The 12,236-nt window shown below is 48.2% G+C and overlaps 1 protein-coding gene across 10 annotated transcripts in view; it reads left to right on the plus strand.

Annotated features, from left to right (window-relative positions):
* NPR2 (natriuretic peptide receptor 2) overlaps nucleotides 1-12,236 on the plus strand; it is a 55,824-nt gene that overhangs the window by 27,411 nt on the left and 16,177 nt on the right. For 4 of the 10 annotated variants that reach the window (XM_049116254.1, XM_049116253.1, XM_049116251.1 and 1 more), the window contains 4 exons: nucleotides 6,394-6,468; nucleotides 7,804-7,973; nucleotides 10,505-10,780; nucleotides 11,596-11,801. In XM_049116254.1, the coding sequence (XP_048972211.1) occupies nucleotides 7,946-7,973; nucleotides 10,505-10,780; nucleotides 11,596-11,801 (510 nt within the window). In that variant the 5' untranslated portion in view covers nucleotides 6,394-6,468; nucleotides 7,804-7,945. Of the gene's footprint in view, nucleotides 1-6,393; nucleotides 6,469-7,803; nucleotides 7,974-9,387; nucleotides 10,781-11,595; nucleotides 11,802-12,236 lie in introns of those variants that run through there. The other 6 variants (XM_025432461.3, XM_025432462.3, XM_025432464.3 and 3 more) reach the window with 4 other exon arrangements.

Genomic DNA, 12,236 nt, shown 5'->3' on the forward strand with positions numbered 1-12,236 from the left:
TGTTTATTTATTTACTTAAAAGATTTCATTTATTTATTCATGAGAGACACAGAGAGAGAGGCAGAGACATAGGCAGAGGGTTCTCCCATGCAGGGAGCCCGATGCAGGACTCGATTCGGGGACTCCAGGATCACACTCTGAGCCAGAAGGCAGACGCTCAACCGCGGAGCCACTCAGGCATCCCTTGTTTATTGATTGATAAAACATTTGTATGACATCTATTTTTTTAAAGAGATTTTATTTCTGGGGCAGCCCCAGTGGCTCAGCGGTTTAGCACCACCTTTGGCCTGGGGTGTGATCCTGGAGACCTGGGATCGAGTCCCACGTCCGGCTCCTTGGAGGGGAGCCTGCTTCTCCCTCTGCCTGTGTCTCTGCCTTTCTCTGTGTCTATCATGAATAAATAAAATCTTTTAAAAAAAGATTTTATTTCTTTGAGAGAGAGAGAAGGAGAGGGAGAGAGGGAGGGCATGAGCAGGGGGAGAGGCAGAGAGATAAGCAGACTCCCTGATTTGGGGCTTGATCCCAGGATCTCCAGACCATGACCTGAGCCAAAGTAAAATGCTTAACCGACTGAGCCACCCAGATGCCCTCATTTATATGACATTAAAATGTATTGCTGGTGTTAAGGTACAAAGATTAAACATGATAGAATTGTTCCCCTCATAGAATTCAGTCTAGTGGGGTAGGTAGAAAGTAACTACCTGCTTTAAAGGCAATGTAAAGGTTATGAAATGTGGCCTAAAAGGCCTCAAAGATGAGTGGTTAGTCAGAAGGCAAGGAAAGAGAGGACATTTCAGGCTGTTGGAAGAACCATGGGCATGGACTAATGTGGCCCATGGGAACTACAAATAGTTCTGTATGTTTAGAAGGCACTGTGGCTGCTGAGAAAGCTGGGAAGAAAAGCTGGCACCAGATCTGATGGACTAATGAGCTTATTCTCTATCCTGTAAGCCAGCAGTTCTTAACAGCAGTGGTACTGCTCTTGGAGGGGCATTTTCATCATTCGTAGGACATTTTTCACTGCTGTAGTGATGGGAGGTGGGTGCTACTGGCCTTTTAGTAGTTGAAGCCACAGATGCTAGACTTCAGTGTGAGAACAGATCCACATAATTAAGAATATCGTTTTAAAGCAGGTATTTACTTTTCTACCTATGCAGTGGGTCATGTATTCCACAAGAGAAGGAATTTTATCTTGTCAGTCTTTGCGCTTCAATGGCTGGCAATACATATTGGTTGTCAAAAGCCCTGAATTCTGCATGATTTAGATCTCCTGAGTTCTGCATGATTCTCAAACATTCTACCAAACATTTGTGTAGGGTATCATATATAAATAAATTTGGTCTATTATTACTTATCCTAACACTGGTTTTTAATCTAGTGTTGTTGTTTTTAATGGAATGGCTTCTGATCTTCTCTTAAATCCTTATTTACTTATTCCTTATAATTAGGTGCAAACATCTGAGTGCTTCCTTGAGTCTTCTATCATAAGTCTTGTCTTGTCCAATCACTTATGTATTAAAATACCTATTATTTTACTACCAGCTCTTGTCTTTTATTTCTGTTTTATATCACAGGATGTTTTATTAGTGTTTTGAAATTATGTGTGTAGATAGCTTATATTATCTATGAATTTCATTTTAGATTAGTAAAGGTGCTGTTATTTAAAATATTTATTAGCCAGAAGGGAGACTGACATCTGATAGGATCAAGAGTCACTATGTAGCAAATGATTTTCAAAGTGTTATTTATTTTATTTTACTTTATTTTTAAAAGTAGACTCCATGCCCAGCATGGGGCCTGAACTCATGACCCTGAGGTCAAGAGTCACATGCTCTTCTGAGTGAGCCAGCCAGGTGCCCCTCAGAGTGTTATTTTGAGCCACAGACCTCTAATTTTTTGCTCATGAGCTCCCTAAAATAATAGTAACCCCTTTGCACAATTTTAAGTTGAAATCTCACATTGATAATCCAAGCTTACCTTTATATATTGTTAATAGGAGATGTAAAATAGTGATTATTTTACAAGTTGGAATGAACTGAGAATTGACTGTAATTGTAACAGATATCTCATGGCAATTCGATAAAGTAGACTTTTAGCTATCTTATAAACAAAGCACATGAAATACTGAGTTACTTAACTGTTTACCCATGGCTTTTGTTTAGTGTATTTGATTTTTTTTTTGTAGTCTGCAGAACTTTCCAGTTACATTTTTTTTGGCTTATGTGTTGTTTTGTTTAGTTTTTAAAATATTTTATTTATTTGACAGAGAGTGAGAGAGAGAGAGAGGGCGGCAGGCAGAGGCAGAGGGAGAAGCAGGCTCCTCTCTGAGCAAGAATCCTGACATGGGGCTCCATCCCAGGACCCTGACATCATGACCTGAGTGGAAGGCAGACACTTAACTCACTGAGCTACCCAGGCGCCCTGGTTTATTTGTTTTAGGCCAAGGTACTGGGGTATAATTTATATACAGTAAAATCCAATTATTTTAGTGTATTTCATTTACTTTTGCAAAATGTCACTAATGTATCTTCCTTTGGCTAATGAATCCCAGCCTGGGCTAAACATGCCACTTCCTTTTTCTTTTTCTTTCTTTAAAGATTTATTTATTTAATGGAGGGGAGGGGCAGAGGAAGATGGAGAGTCTTTAGCAAACTCTGCACTGAGTGCCAAGCACAATGTGGGGCTTGGGGCTTGATTACGAACTGAGCTAAAACTGAGTCAGACACTTAATCAACTGCGTCACCCAGGGTACCCCTAAACATCCCATTACCAATGGTGTTTTACTCTTAATAGTTATACGATGGGAAAAGGCAGGAAGCCCTATTAATTTAAGGCACCTTGATTCATCTTTAAAAGTTTTCCTAGGGATCCCTGAGTGGCTCAGCGGTTTGGCGCCTGCCTTTGGCCCAGGGCGTTATCCTGGAGTCCCGGGATCAAGTCCCACATCGGGCTCCTTGCATGGAGCCTGCTTCTCCCTCTGCCTGTGTCTCTGCCTCTCTCTCTCTCTCTCTCTCTCTCTCTGAGTCTCTCATGAATAAATAAATAAAATCTTTAAAAAAAAAATAAAAGTTTTCCTAGATCAATGTTTTCATTTATATATCCCTTTGCTTGGTGTCCCATCCGTTTTCACCCCCTAGAACAATTCATCATAATTAGCGTTTGCATGAGCAAGGGACATGGCTCTATTTTATAAAGTGGGAGGTCTGTATGAGCACAAGGTCATTCCTTGCCAGATCAGTTTTAGGAAAGAGTACATATGGAAGATGAGGATCTGGAAGTGGATTCCTTGAAACCATCTCATATACATATATTTAGGAAAATCTGTGCTCCCCCCACCATTGTTTGAAGGGTAGAGGTCCAGAGGCTTGGAGGCTCTGTCTGAGAAGGCACTAAGAGCAGGGAGCATGGGGGTCTGGGTCTGCCTCTGCTATTGCATCTGGAGCAGCTGGGCTTCATTTGTTTTACATTTAAATCTGTGTTTGAAGGACGAGTTTTGATGCTAAATATAACAGTCCAAAAAACACATCTTCCATGGGGAACCATTTAAGGATTTTAAGCAGAGAAGTGACATAATTAGATTTTTGTTTCAAAAGGTCGCTTTGGAATCTGAGCACATTGTGGAAGATGGCTTGGAGAGAGGTGAGACTGGAGGCCTAGAGAGTTGTCACAGAGGCTGTTGCAACAGTCTGAGGAAAAAATTGTGACAGCTGACAACTCTAGGCTCCATCCCAGAGCGGGGGCATCCATGTTAGATGAGCAGGGGCTTCATAGTTGGCAAATTCCCATCCAGCTGCTTCTCACATTTACATTTTCTGCTGGCCTTTGCCTGTGTGACCCTCTTGCCCCCCACCCCTGCTCTCCCCACAACTTCCCCTCCTTCCACAGCCTTAGAGTAATCTTTGACTCCTTCCTCTTCATTCTGTGGGACTAGTCTGCCACCAAGTCCTGTTGTTTCTCTCCATCATCCTAGGTCAGGCACTTCTCCAGGAGCCTCTGAATGGTCTTCCTGTTTGTAGTCTGTCTGCCACTCAATTCTACGATTGCCACAGCCAGCTACTCTTTTTATTTTTCATGACATACTGCAGCCATTCAAGAAGAGTACAGTTTTGTCAGATCCTGTTTCAGATTTCTCCTCCTCCTCTTCCCAGTCTTTGGCTTCTCTAAGAAATTCTAAGTAGACCAAAAGATTTAAAATTGATTAATACATTTCCATTCTTTAGAAACTGTTGTGGTCATGTTTCCTTTGCTGCTGCTTCTTTTTTTTTTTTAAGATTTATTTTTCATGTGAGAAAGAGAGAGAAAGAGAGAGAGAGAGAGAGAGAGAGAGAGAGAAAGAGTGATGGCGGGGAGGGGCAGAAGGAGAGGGAGAAAGAAAATTTAAAGCAGACTCCCTGCAGAGCATGGAGCCTGATACAAGGCTCCATCCCAGGACTTTGAGATCATGACCTGAGCTGAAACCAGGAGTTGGATGCTTAACCGACTGAGCTCTCCAAGCACCCTTCCTTTACTTCTTTTTATGTGACATATTAGTGGGGGAGGGAATGTGTGCCTCTTTTTCTCAGTGAAAGAATTTGAGAAGAAAGTAGATTTTTAAGTGGAATGGAGAGATAAATATAATAGAGAATATTAAATCTGAAACTTTATGTTATCAGGTGCTCCTAAACGAGTGGTAGGTAAGTAATTACCGGGGTTAGTAATAATAGTGAAGGGTGGTGGGCAGTCTGGGTGGCTCAGCGGTTTAGCACTGCCTTCGGCCCAGGGCGCGATCCTGGAGTCCCGGGATCGAGTCCCACGTTGGCTCCCTGAATGGAGCCTGCTTCTCCCTCTGCCTGTGCCTCTGCCTCTCTCTCTCTCTCTCTCTCTGTGTTTCTCATGAATAAATAAATTTTAAAAAATCTTTAAAAAAATAGTTAAGGGTAGTATTAGGAACATAGGGAAAGCAGTATACATACCTGTGAAAACAGGCCATGTGTGGAAGAGCAACGGAAACCACTGGGAATGCACAGGGGTGTTGGACCAGGCTTTGATGGAGTAGGTGAGTGAGAAAATAGGTTCACCTGAAGCTTAAATCATCATAAACATATACAGTTGCTTCTCCTGACCATTCTTAAACTTCTCAGGAATCCACAGGAAAACCACCCATGTGGACTGTCTTTTCACAAAATTGGTGTTTCTGGGCCTCAGAGTATGGTACCAGATCAACTTTCAGAATACATATTTAGACAGCTAAGTTAGAAGCTGAGATCTGATTTGAAAATATTTTAAACTCAGGGGCACTCGGGTGGCCCAGTCAGTCAAGCATTTGCCTTCAGCTCAGGTCATGATCTCAGGGTCCTGGGATTGAGCCCCGTATCGGGCTCCTTGCTCAGAAGGGAGTCTGCTTCTCCCTCTCCCTTTGTCTGCTGCTCCCCCTGCTTGTATGCTCTCTCTCTCTCTCCCTCTCTCTCTACTTATTTATTTATTCATGAGAAACACAGAGACGGCAGAGACATAGGAAGAGGGAAAAGCAGGCTCCTTGTGGGAAGCCCAATGTACGACTCGATCCCAGGACCCCAGGATCATGACCTGAGCCCAAGGCAGACGCTCAACTGCTGAGCCACCCAGGCGCCCCAAAAGAAAATATTTTAAATTCAAAACCTTTTTAACGTATAAAAGAAAATGATGTGTAAATTAAAAGTAAAAACCCTTGATCCTTTTTTTTTGAAAATATTTTATTTATTTATTCATGAGAGACACAGAGAGAGAGGCAGAGACACAGGCAGAGGGAGAAGCAGGCACCATTGCAGGGAGCCCCACGTGGGACTCGATCCCAGGACTCCAGGATCAGGCCCTGGGCCGAAGATGGAGCTAAACTGCTGAGCCACCCGGGCTGCCCCCAAACCCTTGATCCTTTAAACAATATATAGCCACTCTTCAAGGATATAGAATATTATGAGAAGGTGAACTGGACCTGAGGTTCTAGAACCATATTGTGCACCGCTGTCCAGAGCATGAGGGAAATAGGGAGGCAGAGAGGAGCAACAGTGGGGTTTCACCTATTTTCAGGCTTCTATCTCTTCCTCACTGGGGCTAAAAGAAAAATGCAGAATTTTTGTAAACGCTGTTTGCCTTCAATATGTTTCACTGTGTTTCTCTTTTTACACGGCTTCTTCCTCTCCCTTTATTGAAATGCTGCATTTGAAATGTATCTTTTCTGCCTTATTTTATCCTACTTTCCATGGCTGTTCTCTGCCCTCTGTTGGCAGATTACTTTGGACCTGTCTGTCTGGTGTGCAGGAGAAAGTTTCACCTTTAGTTAAAGCCCTTTTCTGCAGATCAGGTCAGTCAAGCAGAAAGAAGACTGGCAGGTGTGTAGTTTTTGTTTTGTCTTGCTTTGTTTTTGTTTTTGTTTAGTTGGAATCCCTCGGGTCTGGAGGTGTGGTCTGGTGTGGAGCAAACCTGAAGGTCCAGAGTTAACTGTGAAATCAGGTAAGTTGTAAAGCTGCTCAGTGCTGAACTGGAAGTCAGTTTGGGGCATCAGGGCCTGCCATGGAGAGGATTAGCGTGAGTCCAAATCCCATGGTGGCCCCAGAACTCAGCAAGGGTCTTGAGCCTCCTTTGGCCTGAGTATGACTGGAGGTAGGAGTTTTTTTCCCACTAAGGAAGAAGGCAGTTTGAAAACCACAGCAGCTTCTAGCAGCTAGCTGATCTGATGCTTGGCAGTTTAGTTCTGGATTAAAAATGCGGTGTTTGGGCTGGCCCTATCTAGAAGAAATTATAGGTGATGTCTGTGAAGTAGTAGGAGGCCATACTAACCTGGCAGAGAGAAAGAAAGGTGGAGCCTGGCTGGGTGCTGCTCAGGCTAGCAGGGCCTTCAGATTTCTCAGGTTTTCTTTGAAGTACAGTGTGGTTGCCAAATATAGCCAAAATCTTATCATCCCCATCAATGAAAGCAGTGATCACTTGGATAATGGGCATACATAGATAACCAAAGTTCTCATTTATATAGTATTTTCAGTCTCCCCTCAAAAAGGAAAAAAACAAAAACCGTTTACTGGATGTTAATAAGAAACTGCATTAAGTAATTAACTTTTATTTCCCTGCCCTTTTCTGCTTTCTAGTATTAGTGGCCAGTCGGAAGGAAGAGGGCAAGATGATTGAGAGTTTAATCCCTAACATAATTTAGAGTTGCCCTTAATATTCAGAATAATGACATATCATGTAACTGAACTTGTCTGGGAGTTTGGGCAACAGTTGTATTTGTCGGCACAGCAGCTACAGGTATTCCAGAAAGACTTGTCTGGGTCTTTGGTGGTCATTATCCTAAAAGCATGGCTTCATACAGTATGTTTGTGAGTTAGTAAGGTATTTATACAGAGCCCTACCTTAGAGAGTATCTATACAGAGTCTTACCTGGATTCAGTCTCTGATATTAAAAAGCCATCTTGGGGAGGAATGGCTTCCTTCTCTGGGATTTTGTTTTCTGTTATCTTTTTTTTCTCAGTAGGCTTTGTGGCGAACCCGGGGCTTGAACTCACAACCCCTAGATCAAGAGTTGCATGCTCTATCAACTGAGCCAGCCTGGGACCCTGGTTTTCAGTTATCTTTAAATAAAGGGGTTGAACAATATATTTATAAGATTCATCCTAGCCCTGAAATTTGGTGATTTTGGCAGAGATTGTGTGATGGATTCACTTACTAAGCAGTGTGTAGTTGCTTAAACATATCATTTGATTGATGTGATCTGAAGTTTGAACCATGTCTTTATCAGGTTATCCCAACACCCTTTTGACTGTGTTGTCCTTCTCTTCCTTGCTCGGATAGGACAAAATTCCTTTTTACTAACAGTATCAGGAGCTGAAATTGGAGTTATCATCCCTCTGTGTTAAAGAAGTCCTAAGGCTTCCATTTCTACTGCACTTGGGGCAAGAGATGTTGGGGAGCTTGCCTTTGGCCTCTGTGCCCCATGGATGCCAACTACATGCTCCTCCAAGGTAAGGGCTGAATTATTCAGCTTCTCTTATTTTCACCCCTACAGCGTGTGCAAGTCAGCTAGTGTTCAATAAAGATATATAAACACCTAAGAATAAAATGTCATTGTCCTTAATTTCCCCCCAAAACCACTAGGTGTCGCCTTCATCTCAAAGAAACTAGGCCCCTCCTCTCTGCACACCTACACCCCTCCCTCTACTCTTGGAGCTCTCAGTTTCTTGGCACTGTGGTTTCCGGAGAAGAGGGTTGGAGGGGGAGACAAACTGTGGCTCTCTGAAGGGGGAGGAGAATAGATTTATGTACATCTCCTTTATGACAATTTGAGAGAAACTCCCCAAGGTCCTATAGCAGCCCCTCCCAGCAACCATGATATCATCCCTCATAAGCTGTTCTCAGGATCAGATTGGCATGCCAGATGGGGGTATCTGGGGAGAGCCTTCTAGGTTGTAGGCTTGGGAGCAGGATGGAACCCAAGGGGGATACAGTGGGCTTCCATTGGCGGGGAAATGTTCTGCTTAGTCAGCCCATGAGCTGTTATCAGGTGCAAGCCTGGGCTGTGCAGGGAGACAAAGAGGGGAGGCTGTTCCTGGGCTGGGTCCCTGGAGCAGATGGTGTGGTAGAGGCCCAGCAGGCTATGGTGGGCCTCTGAGGGCATGGGAGGGCCCAGAAGGGAGCATGGGGAAGGAAGAGGGAGGTTGGAGGGCTGAGGTCTAAGGAAGAAGGAGACCAACCCATGGGCTTTGTAAGGGCTCAGGCAAAATCAGTCATCGGAGTCCCTTGGTCCTGGAGGCGTCAGTCTTCCAGGTAGCAGGCATGTGTTCCTGGTGAAGGAGTGAGAGGTTCCTGGCAATGAGAAGGGTGCTCTGGTTTACTAGGTGGAGAACAAGTGAGGATACCAAACATTTGGGGATTCCTGACTGCTTCCTGGAGACGGGAGCGTTGGAGGGACTCAGGGGAGTGGAGAGGGGACTCTAAGAACAGCGGGATGTGCGAGTGGGGAGAAGAGAAGTTCTGGGCTCGCGGCCCTGTGCAAGATGGGGAGAGAGTGGCGGAGCGGGCCGGGGCTTGGGGGAGACAGAAGTAGGCCCTTGAAGTGAGCGGGCGCCCGGGAACCTCGCCTGCCTGCCAGGCCCTAGCGCGGAGCCCCTGAGCTGTCCCTGGATGGGTTGGAGACCTGGGACGTCCCCGGGCGCCGGGGTAGGGGGTGGGGGGGGAGACAGCAGGCGCCAGAGGGTGGGGCGGGAGGGGGAGGAGGAGGGGCCGCGGGGGCGGGGGCGGGGTAGGCGCGGGGCGGGGGCGGGGGCGGGCGCGGGCGCGGGCGGCCTGCCCGGGGAGTCACACTCGGCCGCCGCCGCCGGCGCAGCGAGCGGAGACGGGCCGGGCCGCGGCGACCTGACCTGGACTAGCGGCGCGCCTGGGGGCCCAGGCGGGGGGCGGGAGGAAGCGCCGGCAGCGGCGGCCGCCCGGGCCCAGGAGGAGCGGAGCACAGAGGAGCTGGGACACGGGCGGGGCCGCCGCAGCTCCGGATGGGACCGGCGCCCTGGGCCCGTTAGTCCAAGCAGGAGCTTCAGGAGAAGCCTTCACAGGGAGATTTACCCCTGCCTTTCCCTCTCCTCCGGCCCAGGCCTCGCTTCGCTCCCCGCCCGCCCATGGTCCCAGTCCTTGGGCGGCGCGGGCCCCCTCCCACCTTGCCCCCTTGGTCCTCCTTTCCGCAGCCCTCAGCCCTCCTCCTAGCCCCTTCAGCGGTGAGGTACCCCCAGGCCTTTCCTTTGTACCAGCCTCCCCCCCACCCCCACCCCGTCCCACTTTTCCTTCTCAGCTTTATCAGGCTTCTCCACCTCTCACTGTCCCCATCCCCGTCGCAGGCCCCCTGGGTCCCTCCCTTTTCCTGCCACCCAACTCAGCCCTCAGTCCTTGCCCCAGGCTGGTAGACCCACTCCTTCCTCACCCATCCCCGGGGGGCTTCCTGCCATCTGCTCCTCTCCCATCCCCACCACTTTCTGTATCCCAGCCTACCTAGCTTCTCCTCACTTCTCTTCCTGGCCATCTTCCCCAGGTCCCAGGCTGGGTGGTGCTTGTGCCTCCCTGGTAGGCCAGAGTGGCGCCAGGTTCTGGGGGCGGGGGGGCTGCTGCTTTCTCCCCATGGCACTGCCATCACTCCTGCTGTTGGTGGCAGCCCTGGCAGGTGGGGTGCGTCCTCCCGGGGCGCGGAACCTGACGCTGGCGGTAGTGCTACCAGAACACAACCTGAGCTATGCCTGGGCCTGGCCACGCGTGGGTCCTGCTGTGGCACTAGCTGTGGAGGCGCTGGGTCGGGCACTGCCCGTGGACCTGAGGTTTGTCAGCTCTGAACTAGATGGCGCCTGCTCTGAGTACCTGGCACCGCTGCGCGCTGTGGACCTCAAGCTGTACCATGACCCCGATCTTCTGTTGGGCCCCGGTTGCGTGTACCCTGCTGCCTCTGTGGCCCGCTTTGCCTCACATTGGCGTCTCCCCCTGCTGACTGCCGGTGCTGTGGCCTCTGGTTTTGCAGCTAAGAATGAGCATTATCGTACCCTGGTGCGCACTGGCCCCTCTGCTCCCAAGCTGGGTGAGTTTGTAGTGACATTACACGGGCACTTCAATTGGACTGCCCGTGCTGCCTTGCTGTATCTGGATGCTCGCACAGATGACCGGCCTCACTACTTCACCATCGAGGGCGTCTTTGAGGCCCTGCAGGGCAGCAACCTCAGTGTGCAGCACCAGGTGTATGCCCGTGAGCCAGGGGGTCCTGAGCAGGCCACCCACTTCATCCGGGCCAACGGGCGCAGTGAGTGTGGCCCAGGCTATCTGAGGGTCAGGGGAGGAGGGTCGCTGGATCCCTGGAGCTCAGCGCTGGGGAATTGTAGATGGAGGTGGGCATGGAGGAACTGTACATGGTGGTTGGGGTCGAGAAGCACTTGTGGACAGAGCACCTGTGAGAAGGTTGAGGCATTATATTAGGGGGGCCCATGGACGGCACAGGCAGATGTAAACAAGGGATAAGATTTAAGATTGAATGAGAAGTGAATCCTGCATCAGGGAAGAATGTGGGATTGCGGGGGAATTGAATTTGGGGAGCAGTATGAAATTAGTGCTCGAGTAGTGAATGTGTGTCCATCTGTGAGCAGAGACTTATGAGATTGGGACACCAAGACCCCTTGGTGGCAGAAAAGGAGTGAGGACTCCATAAATGAACCTTTGGGTTTAGCAGATTTGTTTGGGAAAGACAGGGAAAAGCTGACACTGAGAGAAATTTTGAGATGTCAGTGCCTTTGAGGCTAGGGGAAGGCAGGGCAGAGCAGGGCAGTGAGGAGGGCTGGGTGGGGTGCAACAATCAAGAGCTCTGTGAAGAGGAGGGGCTTACAGCTGATAGCTCCCTTCCTCTGGGGTCTGGAGTCAGACTCTGACCTCTGCCAGATGGTCCATAAGGCCTGAGGGTCCTTATGACATAGACTCCCGGGGGAAGGGATGGGGAGCATATGTTGGGTGGTTGATAGGTTAGGGCACTTTCTTCCTTGCTAAAGATGGAAGTGCAGATGGTTCAGAGAAGAGGCTGTTTGGGGACTTTCTCAGAATGTCCCTCTGTCTTGTACCCGTTCCTAGTTGTGTATATCTGTGGCCCTCTGGAGATGCTGCATGAAATCCTACTTCAGGCCCAGAGGGAGAACCTGACCAATGGGGATTATGTCTTCTTTTACCTGGACGTCTTCGGGGAGAGTCTTCGTGCAGGGCCCACACGATCTACAGGCCGGCCCTGGCAGGACAATCGTACCAGGGAACAGGCCCAGGCCCTCAGAGAGGCCTTTCAGGTATCATTTGAGCCAAACATGCATGAGGGGGAAGAGGAGCTTCTTTGGAGATTCTCTATCTCTTATAAGACCCACAGAAACTCCAGAACAGGGCAGGAATTATGAGCTTCTAGGAGTGAAATGAACAGAGGCTTGTTGAGTTTCATATCATGCTTTCTTACTTGTCCACTTTTGTGATTCCCTCCAGCACTACCTCCCAAGATCCTGGAGCACTCTCTTAAGTCCCTTTAGTAGACTATACTGTGAGGGAGAAAAGTTCCCAGAAGAGACCTGTCCCCAGGCCCTGAGAGGACTTCCATTCTTTCTGGACAAACGAGGCATGATGGTGGTACAATTAGTTACAAGAATGAGAAAGAATATGATTATGTGTCTTGAAACAGAACACTAAGGAGTTTAAGGAGTTCAGGGGAGGGAGAGTCAGTGTGAGCTGGGTTT

The sequence above is a fragment of the Canis lupus genome, chromosome 11, assembly GCF_003254725.2.
Source record: "Canis lupus dingo isolate Sandy chromosome 11, ASM325472v2, whole genome shotgun sequence".
Classification (NCBI taxonomy): Eukaryota; Metazoa; Chordata; class Mammalia; order Carnivora; family Canidae; genus Canis; species Canis lupus.